Source organism: Mustelus asterias, chromosome 15, assembly GCF_964213995.1.
Source record: "Mustelus asterias chromosome 15, sMusAst1.hap1.1, whole genome shotgun sequence".
In the NCBI taxonomy this organism is placed as follows: Eukaryota; Metazoa; Chordata; class Chondrichthyes; order Carcharhiniformes; family Triakidae; genus Mustelus; species Mustelus asterias.
Window position 1 is genome coordinate 34,718,573 of NC_135815.1, and position 25,145 is coordinate 34,743,717.

A 25,145-nucleotide genomic window follows, 5' to 3' on the forward strand; every position below is an offset into this window, starting at 1 on the left:
AATAAAACTCCCTTTTAAAGGCCTCTATGAAATTTTTCTCTACTCAATGTGGCAGCAAGTTCCATATTCTGATCAGTCTCCTGGTAAAGAAATTTCTCCTGAATCTTACGTTTTATAGAATCATAGAATCTTACAGTGCAGAAGGAGGCCATTCGGTCCATCAAGTCTGCACCGACCACAATCCCACCCAGGCTGTATCCCCATAAGCCCACTTATTTACCCTGCTAACCCCCTGACACTAAGGGGCAATTTAGCATGGCCAATCAACCTAACCCGCACAACTTTGGACTGTGGGAGGAAACCGGAGCACCAGAGGAAATCCACGCAGGCACGGGGAGAACATGCAAATTCCACACAGTCAGTGACCCGAGGCTGGAATTGAACCCGGGTCCCTGATGCTGAGGCAGCAGTGCTAACCACTGCGCCACCGTGTCGCCCAACGTTTGGACTCCCAACATCTTCTGTACGTCAACCCCATTAAACGCCTTCATAATTTTAAGGCCCTCTACTTAGGATACCTCTCAGCCTTCATTTTTCTAGAGTAAAGAACTCCAGTCTATTTAATTTTTCCTGACAATTAATAGTATTCTATTATCCTTCTAATTATTTTTAGCACATTTCTCAGCAGTTCCATATCCATTTTGTAATATAGAGATCAGAACTGCACACAATATTCCAAGTGTTAACTGTTGTTTAAATATTATTTAACGCTTCCTTTTTCTCTCTTCCATTGTTAAGCTTTTCCCCCCCATGTTTCTCCAGTGATCAACTCGCTTAATCTGATTTCCTCGTGTTTCTTTCCATGCCTTCTTTATTTGTTGCCATGTTTGTTCAAGAGCCAAGACCTCTGCCTTCAATAGGTTTTTTTAGGAATTTCTTATTCTTTGCTAAGGGTTAGCTGAAAGCTTGCTTTCACTTTGCTATCTCGTATCAGCTTCACATTATATTGCTCAGCAGTTTTGCTTCTGTTGATATAAAACTTTTAAAAATTCATTTATGGGATGCGGGCATCACTGGCTAGACCCTTCGGAAGGTCGTGGTGAGCTGCCTTCTTGAACCGCTGCAGTCCCTGAGGAGTAGGTACACCCACAGTACTGTTAGGAAGGGAATGATCTGGCAACAGTGAAGGAAGTCAAACTCGGAATTCATCCATTACTAAGTGCTGATCTGACACTCTGTTGCTCCTCCAATCACTTTGATGCCCAACAGCTTTTAAACTTGTACTGATGCCAATGTATTATCCAGAAGATCACTATTACATATCAAACTAAGAAGAATGATCCTAGGCTCAGACATGGAAAACTCTCCCATATACAGGTTTCTTACTTTTACTCGGCACAAGTTTTTTAAAAAAAGAATCCCAAGGTGACAATTCAACCGTAGAGGCTGAAGTCGGATCTCATGCACTGGCTATCAGCTGTGACAAACTTTTAGCAGGGTCATCACTTGTTACATGAGGAAGGGTTGCCATTTCAGATAAGTTATCAGTAATGTGATAATATGAATCGTGGAGTGTAGTATGTACGACAAAAGTCTCAGAGTTTCTATGAACCGCCTGCATTACTGCCAAAACACTCAGTGAACGTGTGAAGAAAAGATGAGGGGCAATTTAGCTTGTGATTCAAGCTGACAGACCAGGCTTACTTAATTACTTAATCCTGTGTATGATCTTCTCATTACAATCAAAATCAACCATGCAACTCAGTCAACTTAAGTTACTGCTTACACTTGGTCCAGTAGTGGATTTCTTCCTCTCTAGACCCGCAAGTGGGCTTGCAGGCACATCTCCCTTGGAACCTACAGTGGTGCTACTTAATTTGCGAGCTATGTCTTTGTCCCAGTCTTCCTTCTGATCACTCTCCACACTGTTTGCTTGAGCTCGTTTAGTGTACGAGACAGCAGGTGGGATTGATGGGCCAGCTGCAAAACAGAAAAATAAAAGGAACAAATCAAATAAACTAATTTGACGCCAGTTGTGTAAAATTCCACACCTTTCCTTTTTAGCTGAAAATGTTTTGAAGCGCGTCTAATTTACTATGATCAGACACTTGACAGCATACTGAGGAGAAGCATAAACGAAAGTGACAGATAAGCAGCAGAAAATAAAGACTATGAAGGCTAACTTCAAAAGATCTCTCTACCTCACCTCGGATAAGAAAGGATGATTGAAAATAGATGATGGGCAGATGAAAACGTTGCACTGTCAGATTTGTGATAACAACATTTTATTCTTGGTATCTTTTTGAAGCTATAACTATTATAATTAACTAAAACTGTACTAGTCAATCATCGCTATGAACTTCTCTTACAAAGCTACCTCTTCCTATTGTTGTCAATTGATACTTTGTGCATGAGTCAGGGCTAACAGGCAAGAAGAAAATATAGATCCATCTACTAAAACAGAATTCAATCAGCTGACAAAAAGCATTAAAAATACTAGAAATCTACAGCAGGCCAATAACAAATGGAGAAAGAAACTGCACACGATACCGGAGTTATTAACCTATCTTCTTCTGGTTTGTTCTTTTTTCCCATTTCATATTTTCTGGGGTTCTACTTATTTTTAAGATCTGGTATTTACTCCTCATCTCATTCAATTAACAGGAATTCTGTAACATGCAAGACTCTGGAATTTAATTAGGTTTTAGGTATTCGGCTGTTACGTCTTGAAGTAGATTTTTCCATTTATTTTTAATAAACTCAAGAAAGCCACCAAAAGATAATTAAAAACATCTTGGCAGAAGTAGAAGTTTTTCCGCTAACTGACTCAATTTCCCCGTGATGGAATTCACATTGTGAAAGCTGAGAGAGATTAGATGTCCCCTGCAAGAATTGGCTCCCTTTTAAAAATTTAAGAAAGCAAAGTAATCAGCTAACATAAATTGGATACAGGGAAGTCCCAGCTTTAAGCTGCAGATCGGTGCTGTAATGGCTAAGAAAGCACGAAAATGACACCAATGCTTTTCATGAACCACATTCAATTGGCTAATCAGGCTAGACATCAGGGTGGTATTTTGTACATGTAAAGCAATGTGTCATGGCAAGTGTTTCCTTAGAAACTGGAGGCTGTGAAATTTCACTGGTAATTTTATAACGATCACTTCCAGCAACTCAAAATGTCAACAATTTTCACAGCACAAATCATTAAGTAAACCTCCAGCTCCATTTAAAAAAAAAGGCATATAAAGAACTAATTATACATGTTGGAAATCGGAACAAAATCAGAAAAACGAGAGTGCACAACAGTGGAGCAGTCAGTATCGGAGAAAAAAAGATAAAATTCAGGCTCTTGTTTGAACTGAATATTTTACTAATAGCTGAACGGCCTGTTGTGCATTTTTAAGCTTCTAATTTCAGTTCAACTTCAAACAAATTGAAATTCTTGGAATCGTAAGTAAAAGTGTATTTATTAGTCACAAGTAGGCTTACATTAACACTGCAATGAAGTTACTGTGAAAATCCCCTAGTCGCCAAACTCCAGCACCTGCTCAGATACACTGAGGGAGAATTTAGCATGGCCAATGCAATCTATGGCACAAACAATTTCAGATAACATTTCTTGAAACTAACTTCATTGAAATTACATATAATGGTAGACACGGATTAAGAATATTTCACCAAAACCATTTCAGTATTTATTTTTATATACAATTTTTTCTATTCTGCCCCCCGCCCCGCCCAGTGTGGGCAGGTAAAAGGAAAAATAATGAAACGAGGAATACCATTTTGCTTTGAGGCATCACACAATTCTAGATCCTCTACAAAATTCTGCAAAAAAATTTTTGAGAAACCATAGCAGCGACCATGTCTTCACTTTAAATAACTACCAAGCATGAAAGGGAAAGAGAATGCATATTTGATGGAGTTTTTCTACCATTGTCTATACACTCGCCTTCAAGGACAAAAGTGCTATGCAATGAGATGTTGAATGCAATACCCAAGGTTTGAACCCCCAATCTGGGTCTTTATTTGTAAAGTTGCATGGGCTAATTAGGCATTTTCCATTCAAACTGTAATACCCTTCCTGCTCCAAAAAGAAATGGATCATGAAGGATAATCGTTAGTTAAATTTGATCTGTTTAGAGTCATTTATTAAAGGTTACCTATTCTAGATACATAAAACAGCGATGGAATGGCACTGTGGACTGGCAAATAGTGGAGAGATTATTTTGGGTGTTCCTACAGTAAAAGCATCAAATGTTAAGATTTTCACTGCAAACTGGGTACAAAAACGCAAATAATAAACCTGGTCTATAAATAGTGCAAGATTGCTATGAAACAAACAACTGAACCAAATGAAATTTTGAAAAAAAGAGAGTAGAATTTAGCCCAGTATGGCTCACTGCAGCACTGCACACTCAAAAACTGAAATGTGCAATGTTACTTTATGTGCTTGAATGTCATCCCCACCATGATCACTAAACCGCCGCTGTTTCTGATTCGCTGATATACTGCGTTGGACCTTCGAATGTGCCGGAGATTGCGTGGAGCTGTTGTTGAGGTCACTATTGGGTCGAGACCTTTGACACAGGTTACTACTGGATACAGATTCGCTGCCCTCAAACTGGAATGTCGAAAAACAGTAGTTAGAAATAATTCTCGAGAACTTACAAATCTCTTATTTTACTAAGTTTAAGCACAAGTTTCTTTTTCACCGTTGTTCCCACTATTCAGAGTCACTAAACCAGGAGGGGTAATGAAAAGACCCATTTACCAGTCACACTGCACGTATTGTATTAAAAAACACACAGCATCATTCATTCCCAAACAGTGTGGATGGGTGAGTTCTATGCTGTTTATTGGAGACAATGAACTTTGGACGCTGACTCTGTACTAGTGTAAAGAAACATACCAGAACAACCAGCGCATAGCAAATTCCCACAAACCGTAATGAGATAAATTTGTTTTTAGTGATATAAAAGCAAAATATTGCGGATGATGAAAATCTGAAATAAAAGCAGTGCTGGAAAAACTCCGCAGGTCTGGAAGCATCTGTGGAGGGAGAAACAGAATTAGAAGTTTCAAGTCCAATATGTCATTTCTTCGGAACAGTTTCCAAAGAAGAGTCCGATTGGACTTGAAATGTTGACTCTGTTTCTCTCCCTGCAGAAGCTGCTGGACCTGAATTTTTCTAGCACTTTCTGTTTTTAGTGATGTTTTTGGAACATTGGCCAAAACACCAGGAAAACTCCCCTAACACTTCCTCAAATAGTAGAACAGGATCTTTTATGTCCATTTGAGTGAGAAGACTAGACCTCTTTGTCGTGATTAATCTAAAAAAAAATCATTCTGCTAACAGTGCAGCACCCTTTACTACATTAAAGTGTCAGCCTAGATGGTGTTCTCAAAGTCCCTGGAGTGGAGCTTGTGATAATCTTCTGATTTGGTAACTGCTACCACTGAATCAAAGCTGAAACTTGACTGGAATCACCTGTAGGCTAGAGCGGATAGACAAGGCAGTCTTTCATCTTTGAAGGGCATTAATAAATTAGTTGAATCTTATGAAAAACTGCACTGCAGCAGCTTACCAAGGCTCCTTTGACTCCACCTCCCAAGCCCACGACCTCTCCCACCTGGAAGGACAGGGCAGCAGATGCATGGGAACACCACCATCTGCAAGTTCCCATCCGAGTCAGAAACCATCCTGACCTGGAACTACATCACCATTCCTTTACATCACTGGATCAGTATCCAGAAACTCCTTTCCTAACAACATTGTTCTTGTACCCCATTGACTGCAGTAGTTCAAGAAAGCAGCATGCTGCCACCTTTTCAGTAGCAATCAAGAATGGGCAATAAATGCTGGACGAGCCAGCAATGGTCACACCCTATGAATGAATATGAAAAAAAGAACAGTTGACCAGGTAGACAATGTAACCAATGACAAAATGATGTGGTGGTCAGCTGTCCAGCTGACCCTGTATAAATAGAAAGCAGATGGGGATTGTGAGGAGCTTGTGTGGCCCGAGTGTTGTATAATTAAGTTTCTTTATTAAATCTATTTCTTTGATTTACTTTGTGAAGTTAGTTCTTTTATTGCTTACAACTGAGGTATCCCTACTGCTGGATGAACATCATGCAATTTGCCATGTGCTATTTAAATATGATCGCTGTGAACCGGCCACAAAAAAACTCCAGACTTTTCTTAGATTGAGTTGGTAGTAATTTTCTTTCTGTTTCTGGTATGAGTGAGGCACGAGGTCCAGATGAGGGAAGGAAGGGGGATGAGCACTGGTAAGAAAGGTCATCATTGTGCTCGAGAAGATCTAGGTGGAAATGTTCTAACGTTGGTTCTGGTAATGCTTCACAAACGTATGTCGATTCCCTGGGGGCAAGCAGCACTGTGGCTTGTGCACTGCCCAGAGAGTCTGAACTGTCTTGATATAGAATTGTGCAACAGTACAGAAGACAGCCTCGGCTACCGAGCCAGGGGCCAGCTGTGGAGTCTTTGTATCTACATATACACACACGTCCCAATCGTTTCCATGCAACCAAATGTTACAAAATTTGAATTGAATATTAAGAAGCTTGCCTCTGGAGGTTTCCTGCCTAATAACAGGTAACAAGCCATAACTTCGTCATACTTCTGCCCCACCAGGGATTCAGTAATTTCTTCTCTTGGGAAGCCCATAGTGACCATCGTTTCTGTAAATATCAATGTGAAACTTAAAAGGAGGAAGGTTTCATCTTCTGTGTTAGTGCATGCAATGAAACATCATCAAAAGCCCCATAAATGCAGCAAAATAAATCTCTGGTCACGGTGGTGGCACCATTAACATATGGATATCCTAAGACTTGCTAAAATAAACCTCTTTCCTTGGGTCCCTGCATGTTTTGCACTTGATGCAAACGATATAGAGATAATTAGACGCTGTTCATGCATTTCAAAGCATCAGTAAGAGCAAGCCCAAATCACTCATGCAAAATTAACAGCCTTACCTATTCGTTTGGGATCACTATAGTCAGGCTCTGGTTCACTGTATGGTTTCAATTCCTCCTCCTCAAAACCAACATTCATCCATCGGTCCTTCATGATTTGCTGTTTTAAAAGAACTTCACGTCAATAATTTGCCAATTGAGGTGTGGGTGAAATTCAAACCCAAGATAAATATATATTATATACTTTTTAAGTTGCAGGTTTTAAAAAATAATCCTCTGAAGAATCCCACTTACTTCCAAGCTGCCTCGTTTGGCAGGATTTAATACCAGGAGTTTTTTGAGCAAGTTTTCACAGTCCGTTGACATATAAAAAGGAATTCGGTATTTGCCCCGCAACACCCTTTCCCTTAGTTCCTGGAAGGAGGGAATGAATAGGAGAAGTCAGAATGTGCGCTCTGCACAAGACTGAATCTGGTTAGGTCCTGAAACTTTCTTTAAAAAAAAACCCCAAGGTGTTATTAAGAAAAAGCTCAGTGTTTATGAAATTTTCATAGGATGCAGATTTTGAACAAGTAGGCACATTTGACGAAAGCCTAATTTAGGACCTTTTGGTACAGAAATTATAAAAACATTCAAGATATTGTCAAAAGAGTCTAGAATCTAGTAACAAGGGAATAACAAATGTACCCTCCTGCTTTTGTGTTTTTTATGCAGTAAAAGAGAGGCTGCAGTGAATTAAATTCCAATACTGTGTTATACAATCTTCTTTTCCACTAGTGAGGTTTAAAGTGATCCATTTCAAGAATGTTAATGGCTTTTACTAAGCCAAGCAGCCTACCATTCCACTCGCTTACACAAAAAACTTCTGAAACAAACTCAGCAACTTAGACATTTATGGGGTGAGTGAGCGGGGAGTGTAGGGGAGTAGAAACAAGAAGGAGTAGGCCATTCGGCCCTTCAAGCCAGCTTCACCATTCCTTATGATCATGGCTGATCTTCAAATTCAATATCCTGATTCCCCCCCTTTCCCCCCATATCCCTTTAGCCCCCAGACCAAATCTAATTTCTTCTTGAGATCACACAACGTTTTGGCCTCAACTACTCGAGGTCATAGGAGGGAAGGAACTTGGAGGTGTGAAAAAGAGAGGTTGTTGATGGGAGGGAGGGAGGTTAGAGATCAGGGCTGGGGCAGTTGGGAGGAGAGGTCACCGATTGAGATGAAAAGGAGGGAGAGACCTTGAATGATAGACGGGAGACAGAAGCTCCATTGGAGGGCCAGAGAGCTCTCCCACTCCTCCTGGCCAACAAGGTATACTGTAAAAGGCCCTTTTATGTTCTCGAGCCGGCATCATCCTTCTCTCTTTCACAGTTGGGTTTCCCAGGGATTGGAAAGCCTATGCAGCAATTGTTAATTTTAAATCAGACTCCCATCTGTGGTAATGGTAACCTGATAATGTGACCCACCTTTCCAAGGCGCAATATTGACCTGCTATGAAAACAGCAATGGGATGCAAATGCAGAGAGGAACTAGTTCCCTACTTTTGGATTTTCAACCCCTCTTTCCCATTGTGTGTGAGAGAGGGTCTTATTGAGGTATATGTGAAACAACAAGCTTCTCATTGAAACGCAAGCCACTGCAGAACAGGTCCAAATGTTCCACTCCTCAGCTTTACATTTTACAACAGTGCTGCCTGATTCATGATTCATTTATCGATTTGACATTTTTGTTTAAAAGTACCAATGGACCCACAATCGATACCTCTTTTATGACATTCTATTCAGCAAGTATGAGAAAGCCAAAACTAGTCAACAAAATAACTTCATGAAAGGATGTTCTCAGTAAAATTTAAAGGAAACAAACCAACAAGTAAATAATTAGAAAAGCTAACGGAATGTTATTGTTTATTGCGAGAGGAATTGAATACAAAAGTAGAGAGATAATACTTCAGTTGTACAAGACACTGATGCGACCACATCTGCGTACAGTATTGGTCTCCTTATTTAAGAAGGATGTAAACGCATTAGTTAGGGAAGGTTTACCAGACTAATAACAGGAATTGCTCTGTTATCTTATGAGGAAAGGTTGGTCAAGTGGTATGTTGGCCTTCATTGCAAGAGGTTTTGAGTACAAGAGCAGGGATGTGTTGTTGCAATTATACAGGCCTTGGTGAAACCACACCTAGAGTATTGTGTGCAGTTTTGGTCCCCTTTTTTGAGGAAGGATGTTCTTGCTCTCGAGGGAGTGCAGCGAAGGTTTACCAGACTGATTCCGGGGATAGCGGGACTAATGTATGAGGAGAGATTGACTAGGTTAGGATTGTTTTCATTGGAGTTCAGGCGAATGAGGGGGGATCTCATAGAGACTTATATAATTCTAACAGAACTAGACAGGGTAGATGCAGGGAGAATGCTCCCGATGGTGGAGGAGTCCAGAACCAGGGGTCACAGTCTGAGGATTCGGGGTAGACCATTTAGGATGGAGGTGAGGAGACATTTCTGCACCCAAAGAGTGGTGAGCCAATGGAATTCATTACCACAGGAAGTAGTTGATGCCAGAATATTGAATATATTCAAGAGGTGGCTGGATATAGCACTTGGGGCAAATGGGATCAAAGGTTATGGGAAAAAGCAGGATTAGGCTATTGAGTTGACCGATCAGCCATGATGGTGATGAATGGTGGAACAGGTTCGAAGAGCCAAATGGCCTCCTCCTGCTCCTATCTTCTATGTTTCTATGCAAGTTAGGCTTGAATACATTGGAGTTTAGAAAAGTAAGAGGTGATTTGATTGAAACATACAAGGTGCTGAGGGGCTTTGACAGGATGGATGTGGAGAAGATGTTTCCTCTTGTGAGGGGATCTAGAAGTTGGGGTCACTGTTTAAAAAGAAGGGGTCATTTAAGATAGGGATGAAGACAATTTTCTCAGAAGGCTGTAAAGTCTTTGGAATTCCCTTCCTCAAAAGGCAGTGGAAGCAAGTCTTTGAATATTTTCAAGGCAGAGGTCGATAGCTTCTTGATAAGCAAGAGGGTGAAAAGTTATTGGGACTGGGCATGAGGTCACAATCAGATCAGCCATGATCTTATTGAATGGTGGAGCAGGCCCAAGGGGTTGTGTGGCCTGCTCCTGCTCTTAATTCATATGTTCGAATGCAAGTCAAACTTTCTATCAAAGATGACACCAACATTCAAAATAAAAGGGGCTGCTTCAAAAGCTTTTCTAACATTTTATCTAAAAACATTTGCCGCGGAAGAGGAAAGGTGCCAGGCCCCTTTAGATTAACGTTAGCCCACTTAGCAGAGCAGTCACATACTCCTCTACCTCAATCTTAGCCGGACCATTGGGGAGAGGGTTGGAATGGAGAAATGTCTCCCTATAGAAAGAAGGGAAAAATCCACCCAAAGGCTTGAAAATTATATCTGGCTTTCACGTGCCTCTCAGTCAGTCACTCTCTAAAAGGCAGCATAAGGGGTCCAAGAACTAAACATTGCACCAATACCTTGCTTCAGGTACACCGCGCACAATGGGAAATTTAAAACAGTGAATAACATTTTGAAAAAGGATTACCTTTAAATTTTGGCCATCAAATGGCAAAGAGCCACTAACTAGAGTGTAAAGGATGACACCGAGACTCCAGACATCCACCTCCGGGCCATCGTACTTCTTTCCTTGGAAAAGCTCTGGAGCAGCATATGGTGGACTTCCACAGAATGTGTCTAATTTGTTACCAATTGTAAATTCATTACTAAAGCCAAAGTCTGCAATTTTTATATTCATATCTGCATCAAGAAGCAAATTTTCTGCCTAAAGAAAGGAAGCATCAAATATTTACTTTTGTGAATTTCTGAAAAGTTCATTTAACTATTTAATGAACCAAACCTCAATCTACTGCAGCTGTAAGCACAAGAAGCAGCACTACAGGAAAAGGCAAAATACCCTTCGCTTTCAAGTACCTTGAGATCCCTATGTACAATATACTTCTGATGACAGTATTGTACCGATGAAACAATCTGAAACACAAAAATCAGAACAATTCAATAGTGTTTACAATGCACATATGCTGCATGTCATTCTGTAGAGGCTGGAGCAATATGTTACATAAAATATAGAAATCAGTAACGCAAGGCTGTCTGAGTTATAGCACTAGCAAAAATCTATCCTGCCAAGGTGAAGAGAACGATTGTAAAGGGTAGCATAATGTAGCTGCTGAATTAAAAAAATAATCTTTCCCAGGATCTCATCTATCCCAAAAGATTTACAGAATAAATAATACACAAGATTGCAATGCTTATCTCCTTAAAATTAAGTTTTGTGGAATTTGAGCAATGAATTTCATGTCTCAAGCCCCGAATACATGCTAAAACCTTAAAACAAAACTGAGCACAAGTTCATGGCGATCATTTTAGTTGCTAATTTTTACAGTTTATTCTGCAATATATGCAAGGCATTTATTTCACCTCCTAGAAATAAAATTTAATCAAGTTTTGGTTTTGTTTGCACATACAACGTCCTATGAACCAAACTGCAGAATACATTAATAATACCGTGAGAATACAATTATTTAAACTTAATTAGAATTCTGATCAGTAATAGACCCTCAATTAATTGCAGAATCAATACACCAATGGAAAGTATGTGGGTGCCCCTGATGTCCTTCAGTTTCCCAAAATATTTCTCAGTCAATCATTTGCTTTTAAGATATAGTAATGATATTTTGTAAGTAAATACAGCAGCACATTGATGCACAGAGACAATTAATTGAATAGCTAGTTTAACGTCAGTGATGAAAACTGATAAAGAACACTACATTCTTCTACTTGTTGTCTCTCCCCTTTCACAGCTTTTCTTCATTATATGCTCACCTAAACAGGCAAACAAAGCCTCGGTTTAACATCTTGCTTCAAAAGTTGCACCATGAACAATGCACTTTAACTACCGCACTCAAGTCTCAGTTTAATTATGCGCTTTCATCCTGGAGTTGGGCTTGAACCTATAACCTTCAGATTAAGACGGTAGTGCTGCCACAGAGCCACATTGCAACTTAGTCAAATTTAGTTTGTAATTCTCTTAGATGTTGTGGCAGAGACTGGAAATTTCCTGTTCCAATTCAGGATGGAAGAGAAGTGGAACAACAAACAAAACTGCTGCCAAGTGGTGCCCACTGCCATTTTTCATGATATGGGCTGGGAAGGGAGATGTGCCTTTTAAACTGCCCACTCCAGAATCGGCCCACCTCTACCCTGTCTCCGGTCTGCCTAACTGGGTAGCAGACCCATCTCCAAGCCAAACAAGGCCCTGATACCCAAAAATTCTGCCTCTCCTGCAGGCTAGCTTTGGTTTCTGATACGAAATTGAACCTGCCTCGGAGGAGAAAATCTGGCCCAGAACGTTGGCCACATTCTTTGCATTATCTATTCACCCAACCAAATATTACAATAAAGCTGTGACAATCCTGGTAGTGAAATAAAGAGTTTCACAATATGTGACACTTAATGAGGCCATTCAGTCCGCTCTGCCCATGCAAGTTCCATATCAAAACTATGCACTTTAAAACCATTTTCATGCTCTTTTTCTATCCCCTTTTAATCCTCAAAGTGTTTCATCCTTTCTTAAATGTTATCATTGACTTATCTTCAGTAACCACTCAGTAATGCATTCAACATTCCAATTATCCCTTACATAAAAAATCTCTTCCTTAATATCTACAGTACTAAAACTAAATTTACAAGCCATTACCAATTTATTGACCACCGGAAATGATCTTGCACTAGTTACTTCAAAACCTCTCCAAATTTTAAACAATTTTGTTTTACTTATTCCCTTTTTATTTCATGCAATAATTTTTCAAGTTTATCGTAATCATAGATTTACTACCAAGGATGAGATTACATGTTGCACTCTTTTCCAATGGCCTATGATAGCAGCCTGAATTTCATCCTTGAGGTATTTCCAGGCTCTGCCCACCAGCCCCAGAAGGAATTGCCCACAAAGGTGGAATCTTCATTGCTAGGTTCAATCAATAACAGAAACCACAAACCCTTGAAAGCACTTAGCTCACTGCAATTAAACATTGATTGATAGCAGCGATCAGAGACTGAGCTGTCGATCAAGCAATGTTTTTTCTGAAACACAGTTGTTTCAACAAGAATAATGGATGCCTGGGCTCCCAGTCACTTTTATTGACACTTTAAAGCATCTGGATGATTGGCACTTTTATTGCCTCGGAGAGAACTGAAACTTACTTGGCAAGATAATGAATGGAAAAGAAAGAAAAGCAGAATGATTGCAAAGATAAAAAAGCCACCAAAGCTTTTCTTTCCAAAAAGGAAATTTATTTAGTTCTGCACATTTGCATCGAAACAAATCTATTACAATCCATAACGAACGCAAGGACTAAAGTCAAATTCTTATGCAGTTACACTCAACTCACCTGCCTAAACTTTGCCCTAGCTTCTTTTTCTTTCATTCTTCCATGTGCAACTAGATAATCAAAAACTTCACCTGCATTGGAAAGAGGTAAAAGAAAAAGAGGCATATTTACCGAACGTGCAGTCAGTCTAATGGTACATTTCATCCTAAACCAGCGCACTTTTCTTTGCAAATGAAATTTGTAAAACACAGTTCCTTGTTATAATTACTGACACAGTCCATATTTTCCATACCCTACACATAAGTTAATACAGTCATCACAGTTATGACGGAAGGTCACATCTCTGTATTTTAGACTGTGGAACAAACATAAAACTTTTAAGAACAATGGAGATACTCGACAGATTCAATTATGGAAAGAAATCTGCAGACGAAGCTGCATGGGAGCGGCATGGTGGCTAAGTGGTTCGCACTGCTGCCTCACAGCGCCAGGTACCCGGGTTCAATTCCGACCTTAGGTCACTGACAGTGCGTAGTCTGCACATTCTCCCCGTATCTGCGTGGGTTTCCTCCGGTTTCCTCCCACACTCCAAAGATGTACGGGTTTGATTGATTGGCCATGTTAAATTGACCCTAGTGTTAGGGGGGATTAGCAGGGTAAATATGGGGGATTATGGGAATAGGGCCTGGGTGGGATTGTGGTCGGTGCAGACGCGATGGGACGAATGGCCTCCTTCTGCACTGTAGGGATTCTATGATTCTATGAATGAATATATACAAGGTAACTAACAAAAACTTACATTAATTGATTATAATTATTTATATGATCAAATTGAAAATAAACAGTATGTCACTCAATTACTATGGCTTTAAGCAATGTTTAATAGTTAGCAGCAATACAGTAAAATAATGCTATAGGTTGAATAAAATCCCCCAAAACACACAATAAATTGAATGGTGCATGATGGTATACTATGATTTACAGGACAAAATCAAATAGGAAGAATTTCTTTTGTAAATTAGGATTTTAAAAAACTTTCATTCATTTGAGTTAAGCTATCAGTATCAACAAATTGTACAACTGAATTACTGAGTGATCAAGGCCAAAATAACGCACACTGATGAAGAATCATTGATCTGATACATCAACTCTGTTTCGATTCACAGATGCTGCCTGAACTGCTGACTACTTCCAGCATTTTTATTTTTAAAAATAATGCACAGCTCCTCCCTCAAACAAAAAAACGCCCATCAGTTCATGAAGACAGCATCCCTTTAACTAAACTGCAGTTTATTACCCAGAACCTCTCAAATAAATTGGAAGTTCATCCTTGTAGAACAATTAAAATTGGAAGGGACTGTTCCAACATGGAGGAGGAAAGGCCATTGCCAGCTTCCTTGTTTGAAATGTGTGTCTTCCTGATCAATAGCAAAGCTGAACGGATAATGATCATGACGAATTCTCTGATTCAGAGCTTCACAGCTAGAGCAGAACGTGACTGACTTAAGACGGACAAAATGTGGAAAAAAATCCACTGTGACCAGTCTGATGCAACCAGCCCAAATTACTGCACTTTAGTGTTGTTTTCCTGCTGTATTTTTAGACAAAATTAGATGCATCAGATGTTGTACTGGCATTAGAAGCTCTATTGCCACACAATTTAACAGGATGCTACCATATAATTTTCTGGGACAGAGTTTAAAAGGAAATGGCTGCAACAATGTAGAGAATTGTAGACATAAAAATGGTAACTGGAAAGAATTCATTTATTCAATAGGAAAAACCGTCTATACTCACACTGGTCGATATAAGTATTTAGAATTTGACGATAACTTAGTATAACCCATCTTTTAGTTATCACGTGCTGCGGATTAGGATTCCAGATAATTGATAAAGCTTTCGACTCTTAGTTCAGCAGAAAATGCAATGCAGAAAAAGGGACCCCCAACATGTCTAAACATCAAAAGGAGCTAAGCTGCTCAAGCAACAATGGCAGTGGTTAAAAAGCAATAAACATAATGTTAACGTTCTTCACTACCTTTTCAAAATAGAACAAATTAAGTTGTGTAACTACCAATTTTGCCATTTTACAAATCAGAGTCAAAATGATTGACTCTCATCCTCCTAAAGAATTGCCAATTTTCCCTGGTGCCAAACTTGACTACCTTTGCACCAGATTACATAGGAACGTGGGATTGGCAGGAAGGGACAGAAATAGTGTGCTAAAAAAAAAATTAAAAGGGGATGGGCTGGTGAAGACAAATACTTAAATGTTGAAAAACAAATGGTTGCATTTTAAAAGAATGCCAAACTCAAAATACTTTGAGGTCAATCCTGCAACCGTCAGCACTAGTTATTTCAGTAAGTTTTTCCATCTCCAACCACATACCATGCATCAGTAATTAGTAACAACCAAAGCCTTAACTTAATCTTACCTCCACTTGCATACTCCATAATTAAATATAGTGTTTTCTCAGTTTCAATTACTTCAAATAACTTAACTAGAAGAGAAAAGGGGGACAAGATTTATCATAAATATTAGTCAATCACACACAGTTGAAGGCTGTATTACTCTGGCCATTGTTAGCAGCAACATCACAATTCTTTAAAAAGGTTTGTAATAAACAAAGCAATCAAGGCAATTTTCTTCACCTATGCATACATTTTTGTAATAATAATCCTCCCGCATTCAAGTTGTGATTAAAATTAGGAAATAAATCATGTAAAAGTCTGAACTGTGTTTCAGAATCTTATTCTAAATACATCCCTGGCCCCTGTTTGAACAATTCACATTATTCCTCCAATAAGACATTGAGTTAGTGACTTGCTCTCCATGACACACCGAGTTGAAATGAAATTTCAGTGGGCTGGGAATGTCACTATAAATTTTACTCTTGAAACTAAATATGCTTTGCTGTTTACCTGCGGGCCACAAGACCATATTTACACAATCTGTCACAGCTTACAAGCTTCTCTGCCGTTTGGCCATTCACACCCTTTATTCTTTCTGTGGACAGCTATTTGCTGTCTTTTCCCCTGGTTTCTATGGCTATGACTCATCTTTCATTCCCTCATCCTGCAGTATAAATATCTCCCACTTTCTATGCCTTTTAGCTTTGACAAAGTGTCATCTGGACCCGAAACGTCAGCTCTTTTCTCTCCTTTCAGATGCTGCCAGACATGCTGAGATTTTCCAGCATTTTCTCTTTTGGTTACACAATGCACCACCAGTTGTATACCAATGACTTGTACTGCCATAACTTCCTAAAAACATTTGGTACTAGGGTTTTTTCGCCCTTTCTTGGGACGTGGGCATCCTTGGCAAGGCCAGCATTTGTTGCTCATCCCTAATTGCCCATTGAGCTATTTCAGGGGGCCATTAAGAGGTAATTGCATTGCTGTGGTCTGGGGATATCTGCCAGCCAGACCAGGTAGCGACAGAAGACTTCCTTCCTTATAGGACATTAGTAAACCAGATGGGTTTTTATGACTATTGATGATAGTTTCATGTTCATTTAGCTTTTAATTCCAGACTTTATTAATTGAATTTAAATGTCCCCAGGGCATTATTACCCTGGCCATCTGGATTATTGGTCCAGTGACATTACCACTACTGCCTCCCCCTAGCGATTAAATATTGTTTCAAAAGCATCTCCTCCTCTCCTGATGGTGCCGATTTTGTACAGACCTGAGAGAAAATTTCACAGGTGCCAGCAATCCTCAAATACCTCACCAGTTGACTATCCTATTGTGTGTGGCAAGCTAGTTTACCTCAGGTGAGGCTGATCCTATCCTCAATCGTACTTGCAAATTATCCTTTAAATATAAAATTAGTTGCAGTGGCTTTTGAAAAAAAACTTGGTTCATCCCATGGCCAGGATTTTATCAATAGCATGTCATTCGCGATGTTGTAACCAAAATGGAGTGTCACTTTCTCTCTTTTTGTCCTTTCCTATGCAATTGTCATGAATGTGCCAGCAGGTCCAAAGCCACCAGTATTTCAATAATGAGATTAGCAGCTGTAGACAGACCAAAAGAAATACATTATCCTACTAATGGGAAACACTTTGGAGTAGATGATTGCACCATTCAGGGAAGTCATACATATGTTAATCTTAGAACTAACAAAAGCCATGGGGACAGACAGCCAAATAAACAGAGAGAAACTTCAAAGGGAAACAATGATATAATTGGTAACCTTTACATGGCAACAGAGGGAGATTTCACCTAGTTTTAGCTGGCATGACCAGGAACAAGAGTGCAGGAAACATTTGTGGAGCCATTTAAAAGCCATATCTTTACTGAACCAGGAAAAAATGTTCTCTGTACAGTGTGATAACTATAAGCTTGCCTTTATGTATAGATCTATTGGACTGGATGTTGTTTGGGAAGTGGGAATTCCTGAAAGAGTTCAGATCTTTGGATCAAAAAGCCAATTCCTACTTAAACTGTGTGGGTGTGTTTAGTAGTCTTGTACGCAACTGTCTTAGATCACTATAGATCTGTTCGTGTATATGTAGTGAATTTTTAATAAGTGTTATACTACGACTGGACTGGTTACTCTTCTCACTGGGTATCGCATGTGGCTCCTTACACCATTCCTGTTGGCAAAACATACACCACCATGTACCAATGTTTCTAAGTTGGAACACCCTCACAGATAACATCAGCCGGGTTCTTGACAATTATAAAGAAAATTCCAAGCAGCGGGGGGAGCTTTTCATTGGTGAAAGCTGCTGTTAACTGACAATGCTGCATCTCTGGGTGGCCTCTTAAAGAACCTCCTGTTCAAACAGGGAGGCTGTGCATCATTGCCAGGACGATTCGCTGCTCAAGACTGCCAGTACATGTTGGAGACATGAGTGCCTGCTGAGGCAGATCAGCCCCATGGTTCAGGGATTCCTTCCTGCACGGTCGCTCCAGGATTTCAGGAAAAGGCAGGAGGCACAAGGTCCTTTCACTGGGCCAAGGCAGCCTGGATAGAGATTGCCGAGATGGTGCGGTCACCTGCCAAATCTAGGATCAGCGCAGGAAAATGGGTCAATGGCCTGCTTCGCTCCGCAAGGATAAGTGCCAGTGTCGCACCTTGAAGATGATTCTCTCGCGGGGTGATCAATAATGTATGTGTGCGAGTGGGCAGCTATGCCAGAAGAGTGAATGTGTATAGGCCTTTGTGCCACGTGGCAACAGAGGCCAAAGCATCTGGAAGTGTGTGTGCACTTGAAGCAACATGAAAGTGACAGGCCAGTATGTGTGATGAGGATTCATGTGGATAAGGGGGTTCTGTCCCACTTGGCATGTCATTAACTTTGCACTTCATCACGCAGGGCAAGATGACTCATAATTCCTGCAAGAGGAGGGTTTTCCTGATCCAAGACTTCTCACAGCTGCCACGGAGGAGGCAATAGCGATCACTGGCAAGAAGGGAGCGTGATAGGTGGCAGACAGTGAGGCTTGTCCAGTCAGGAGAAAGAGAGAAGCAACCATCTTGCTGGTGGCATACAGGCACATGGGATGCATGCAATGAAATGTGAAGCATGCAAACCTTGATGATTTTTAATGTGATTCCTTCTGTTCTCCACCACAGGTCATCCATCATTCATCCAGGGATCCAAGCCAAAGCAGGAGCCAGAAGACTTCACCACTGTAGATCAAACAGCCAGTGCACCACAGGATGTGCCGTCAGATGCTTCATCCACCACCTGTACCAGCACAGGATCCACAGAGGGTCAGCATGCAGACAGAGGAGCACAGTCTGGTGAGCACACTGCACACACTTCCCAGCAGCTGGGGCGGACGTGACAGTTAGGTCCTCAAGTGATTGGAGGATTGTTGGGGATCAAGTCCCCTGCTGAGGCCCACACTGATGACAGGCCTCTGGTTAAAGCCAGAAGAAGCCTGCTGGGCTTGCAGCAGAGGTTGGGGGAAGACATGGTGGAGATGCCAGGAATTATGCACAGCTTTGCTTGGGGTATGCAAGAGCCCATGCATGTTGTGAGTTCTGCTATGTCCCAGGCATTTCACCTGCCACGGAGAGCCAGGTCAAGAATTGGATCCATATGTACTCTGACCTGCCTTCCACTGCTCTAGCCATGGCCTCGGTGCGGCAGTGGCCAGGCGAGAGGATGATGAGGCACCTGGGCCTCCCTCCAGGAGCCCCTACCCCTCAGGGAGACAGGGTGGTGCAATCGCACACACAGATAGGAGAGGAGTGCATGTCAGCTGTCCCAGAGTTTTCATATCAGGATGGCCACAGGGTTGGCCATTCCCTTCGCTACTGACCCCAAAGGCTGCAGCTGGTGAGGCCGAAGGGGGTGCCCTTGCTCCAGTGCAGACGACTCGGAGTAGGCTGGAGCCCTCAAGGCCCCGCATCACCAGAATATTCCCACCACGGTCATCCAAGGCAACAGGGCATCACACTGAGCAGACTGCCTTCAGCTCAGCATCTGATCACAGAGTTGCACCTAGACCGTAACGGAAAAAGAAAATTGAAAAAAGTATGAACACGAAAGTGGACAGGTGATTTTTCAATGTCTGTCTCACTTGTTAAAGTACACACATCATTTGTTTTCTGTAATTGCGATAATTATTGAGACCTCTAGGGTCCGTCCCATGTTTCTTACAATGTGTTGGTTAGAAGGGAGATAGGACCACAGTTATTATTCCTGAATGAGAGGTGCTGCATTTTTGTGCATACTTTATTGAATCTACATGTGAATTGTTCCTTCTGTGATGATCATTCTGTGCAACATAGCTTTAAATTACATCCCCAGCTGCCCCCTCCCCAACTTTGCACTCTAGAGGATACTGGCCCACACCATTTAATTCTCAGCAGCTATAAATGAGATGAGTGCAGTTGCGTTCAAAGCACTTGAATGATGGCACTGACTCAGAATAATTGGGCAAAGCAAGCTGCTACATAGATGTCCATGTACCCCCAAGATGTCTTTGGTATCAGAACTCACTAACGAGTGTGCGCGACAAAGCTCCATTCTACATGAGATGGTAGAGGACAAAGGTTTAGCGCTAACTTGGCAAGGAAGAGTGACAGGGCAAGGTCTGCACTCCAGGAATCCAATATGTTGCAGCCCATTGCTAACTATCCCCCTCCAGGACTTCAATGGAGGAAGGTTCTATGCCAGAAAACGTTGCAATAATAGCGATGAAGAATTAAAAAAAAAATATCCTGAGGAAGCCAAATTAAATTTCATTTCCAAAAAAATGCCATAAGGGAAGCCAATGTCATCTGAGAGAGGATTTCCTGGCGTATTCCTTCAATTAAAAGGAATGAAATCCAATATATTTAAATAACAGGCTTTCCTGGGGAGAATATAACGGTACAACTGAACTCTACATGTTGAGGATCCCTTTTGTGAGGATAATCAGGAAAATAACATCTTTACTACATTACTGGAAGCTCTGCAAATCCGTACAAACAGCTTACAAAGACAGGAGTCCCTTGATGAGGATAGGAAAAGGATTCCCAAACTGGCAATGAAATGACACCTCTCGTTCTACTGATTGCCCCAGTTATGAAGATTGTTGAGCTAGTCGGTAACATACCTTCATTCTCTTCTCCTATGAAAATTCCCTCTTAACATGGAACAATCCAGTTTCAACTGGTGCTTTTCGTGTCTTCCACTGGAAGTGCAAGTTTGTATATTATGTGGCAACTTGCTCTGCTTCTGCTAGTTTCCTGACTGGCAGACTAAAAGATCTCTTTACAACTAAATAGCTGCCGATTGTAAGAACTTATAGAGCGCTTTTAACATCATAAAATATCCCAAGGTGCACATGATACTCAGGCCACATGAGGAGACAATGATGACCAAAAGCTTGGTCAAAGAGATGGACCTTCTGGAGCGTCTTTGAGGAGGAAAGTGATAAAAGGCAGAGAGATGTAGGGAGGAAATTCTAGAGTTTGGAGCCCAGGCAACTGAAGATGCAGCCACCAATGCTGGAATGATTAAAATCAGGGATGTTCAAAAGGCCGGAATCAGAGGAGCGGAGATATCTTGGAAGATTGTGGGACTGGATTAAAGTTAGCAGGGATTAGGCCATGGAGGGATTTGAAAACAAGGATGCGAATTTTAAAAGTTTTAATGCTCGACTAGGAGCCAATGTAGGTCAGTGAGCATAAGGAATGATAGTGGAAAGGGTGCAGAGTGCAAAAATCTCAGTTACTTGGGAGTATTCTCGAAATGTACCTCGCAGTTAAACATGCACTTAGTAATGCAGATGTGAAAAGATCCAATATACAAGGGGCAAGAAAAGGTGTAGCACTCAACAAAATGAGCTTTACTTCTACTGGCTTTCCAATAACACACACATATAACCTTTACAAAAAAGGAGTTAATTTCTTACAAATTTAAGCCTTAGAGGGTGGCACAAGCCTTGATTTTTTGAAAACAGATGTATAAGAAAAGCTGTATAGCAGAAAACACTGTTAATAGAGCGGACGAACGAAAATCAGAAAGAACATAAACTAATTAAAGATTCTGCTTTTGAAACTCAGATCAGGGAAACAAAGAGCAACAGTTCCCAGGAGCCAATTCTATCAAACGTAGATACATCACACATGACACTACAAGGATCTGTCATCTTTATCTGCCCCCAAACCAAACACTGCACAAAAAGGATGTAAATGATCATGGTAAGGCTTCAGCCTAATTAGATGTGGATTGTCGTCAGTGAGCCATTTCAGAAGAACCATTCTGTGATACTACTTTACAGGCTAATCCCTCAACAGGCTCCCTGCAACCTCATGGCAGAAGAGGCAACAGAACGGTGCAGCTAAGTTAGCAACGGGCACCCTGAAATTCCAGACATGCTCACTAGGTCAGTGACAGCAATCAGGGAACAGCTTAGCAAGCATCTTCCAAAAAGAGGAAAAGTTCTGTACTTAGTTTTGTCGTGATCCTGGGATGGGGTGGGGAGTTGGAGTGATGGCCCTGGAGTAATGTTATTTCAAGTTGCCCATTGCTGAGTGTTCAGCTCCCAATAAAATTAGTAAATAAATTAATAGAACTTGGTAGTTCTATGTGGTGTCATTTATGACGAGGAGCAATGGGTAGACTGAAGTTGGCAATTATCATGAGTCACTGAGGTTGCTTGCCATCTTGGGTCCAGGGACATAAAGCTTCAGTGCAATGCAATCAAGTGGGAACATAGCGACGGGAAGGGAAATAATAGGATCCTTAGAGCCTTTCACACTATTCAATGAGAGGAGGACTGCTCTTTGACCCGACTCCATATGCCTGCCTGTTCCCAATATCCCACAATTAACAATGGGTCCAGTGCCATTGTAGCTTTGCGTCGTGGTTCACGGGAACAAAGCAGTCCGACCTCAGAAGACACCCTGAGACTCTGCTGGAAGATCTCCTCCTGCCCCAGTCGTTAATAGCTCGATTGCCTGATTGACACAAGACCAAATGTACCAACAATACACAAGGGGTGATGAGATTGTAGAAATCATACATAGGAACAGCCTGCCAATTCTGTTAGCAGTGTATTAGCTGGCTGGATGTGTTAAATATTTAGATGGTTGGATAGGACATGGAGGGACATCAGAGGGTGAGATAATTGAATAGGAGGATGGGATTAGACTACATGGAGTACCAAAGCAAAGAGGAGAGGGGAATTAGACTGGGTGGGACATTCGGTCATCTGGGGGGCTGGTGAGGGGGAGAAAAGGATAACATTGGTGGATGTTGATAGTTATGGGGGTGAGCAGGAGACAGGAAATTGGGCTGGATTGACAACATTAGGACATGGAAAACAGCAATTATGTGCACAGGTTCAGCAGGTATTCAAAGGCATTGCTGACTCCCAATGTCCACAGTAGCTACGAGCATGTACAAAGAATCAGCCACATCGGAGGTTGATAGATAAGGTATTGAAGGCACTTCCACTCCCCCGCCCCACCAACCCATCTGTCTCTCCCTTGCCAATGCTCTTCTGCACATAACCTGCCAAAGACACTGGCAACCCAGCTCACCCTGAAATGCAGGCCCAGGCAGACCCAACATTTCATCATAAGGATAGCAGTCGCAGTGTTGGAAAAGGCATTCTTTAATGGGACAACAAAACAGGACTCAAGAAGTAGGAGCTGCAGTAGATCATTGAGCCTACTCCACCATGCTTGCCCACACCCCATAGCCCTTAACTGCCCAAGACCAGGTACTGTGCTGGGTCCCCTATTGTTTGTCATTTATATAAACGACATAGATGACAATCTGGGGGGTTGGATTAGTAAGTTTGCGGATGACACAGAGTATCTTGAGCTACAAGAAAATATACACAGGATGGTCAAATGGGCAGATAAGCGGCAGATGGAATTTAACCCTGAAAAAATGTGAGGTGATACACTTTGGAAGGAGTAATTTGACAAGGAAATATTCAACGAACAGCATGACACTAGGAAGTTCTGTGGAATAAATGGATCTTGGTTTGTCCAGAGATCTGAGAGATGGAAGGGCATGTTAGTAGGGTGGTGAAAAAGGCATATGGGACACTTGCCTTTATCAATTGCGGCATAGCTTACAAAAGCAGGAATATCATGTTGGAGCTCTACAGAACTTTGGTGAGGCCACAGGTAGAGTAACGTGTGTAGTTCTGGTCATCACATTATTAGAAGGATGTGATTGCACTGGAGAGGGTGCAGAGGAGATTCATCAGTTTGCTGTCTGGGATGGAAGATTTAAGTTATGAAGAGAGATCGGATAGGCTTGGGGTTGTTTTCACTGGAGCAGAGAAGACAGAGGAGTGACCTGATCGAGGTGTTCAAGATTATGAGGGGAATGGACACAGTGGATAAGGAGCAGTGTTCATCTCAGTTGAAGGGTCAATCACAAGGGGTCATAGTTTCAAGGTGAGAGACAGGTGGTTAAGAGAGGACATGAGGACAAACCTTTTCACCCAAAGGGTGCTAATGGTCTGGAATGCGCTGCTTGGGAGGGTGGTAGAGGCAAATTGCATCACATCCTTTAAAAAGTACCTAGAGAAGCACTTGGCACATCATAACATTCAAGGCTATGGACCAGGTGCTGGTAAATGGGATTAGGTGGGAAGTCAGGTGTTTGTCACATATTGATGCAGACTTGAAGGGCCAAAGGACCTCTTCAGCACTGTATGATTCTATGATATGCACCTATCCAGATGTGCACACAGCAGTGTAGGTAACCCATGGGGCTTTAAGACCCAGAGCTTCGATACCAGGAGTAGGAGTATCCATGGTAAAGCAATGATACAGGCTTTAATAAAGTTTATTTAATATCAAAATTGTCAGATAGCCAAGTAATTCAGAATTTCTGCCGAGACTATTAGCTTGCTTTGCTTGAGAGACTCCCTCTGAGCCGAATGAACTGCCATTAGCTACAGCACCAAGAATCTCAGCTTCCAGTTAGATGAAAATTTAAATAGCTCCATACAAACTATGGATCATTCAAAAACAGGAAAAAAACACTGCTATTACTTGAATGGCGCCAACGTTGATCCTGGCTATTGCCAGCTGACTCCATTGCTCGCAAAGATCCAAGGAACTGTGCATGCCCAGCATTTAGCAAACACAGCCTTCCATTAAACCCATGCTGATAATTACCCTCTGCACCCCTTGGATAGAGAGAGGTTAAGAGGACAAAATTCAACCGCTCTTGATCACTATTCAGGGACCCTCTCCCCGCCCCCGGATAAGATGCCTTTTAGACTTCAGTGAAGGACAAAATGCCTCAGCTGTTTTGCCTCTCAAAACAGCAACATCTGATTTTGACACTCACCACCCCATGCTCAAAAACGTGGAATTACTATTGTCCATAGAACTACTTCCCAACCTGAGGCACTGGCTTCAGGAGCGTTAAATCTTGGAAAGATGATTAAAATTTTAACAGCCAAAGTAAAAA

General features: G+C 41.4%; 1 protein-coding gene across 7 annotated transcripts in view; it reads right to left on the bottom strand.

Moving 5' to 3' along the window:
* mark1 (MAP/microtubule affinity-regulating kinase 1) overlaps positions 1–25,145 on the bottom strand; it is a 179,278-nt gene that overhangs the window by 26,754 nt on the left and 127,379 nt on the right. For all 7 annotated transcript variants that reach the window (XM_078229756.1, XM_078229758.1, XM_078229755.1 and 4 more), the window contains exons 5-13: positions 15,684–15,749; positions 13,309–13,379; positions 10,832–10,888; positions 10,446–10,682; positions 7,174–7,293; positions 6,940–7,039; positions 6,533–6,645; positions 4,411–4,564; positions 1,727–1,920 (exon numbers count right to left, since the gene is read on the bottom strand). In XM_078229756.1, the coding sequence (XP_078085882.1) occupies positions 1,727–1,920; positions 4,411–4,564; positions 6,533–6,645; positions 6,940–7,039; positions 7,174–7,293; positions 10,446–10,682; positions 10,832–10,888; positions 13,309–13,379; positions 15,684–15,749 (1,112 nt within the window). The remainder of the gene's footprint in view (positions 1–1,726; positions 1,921–4,410; positions 4,565–6,532; positions 6,646–6,939; positions 7,040–7,173; positions 7,294–10,445; positions 10,683–10,831; positions 10,889–13,308; positions 13,380–15,683; positions 15,750–25,145) is intronic.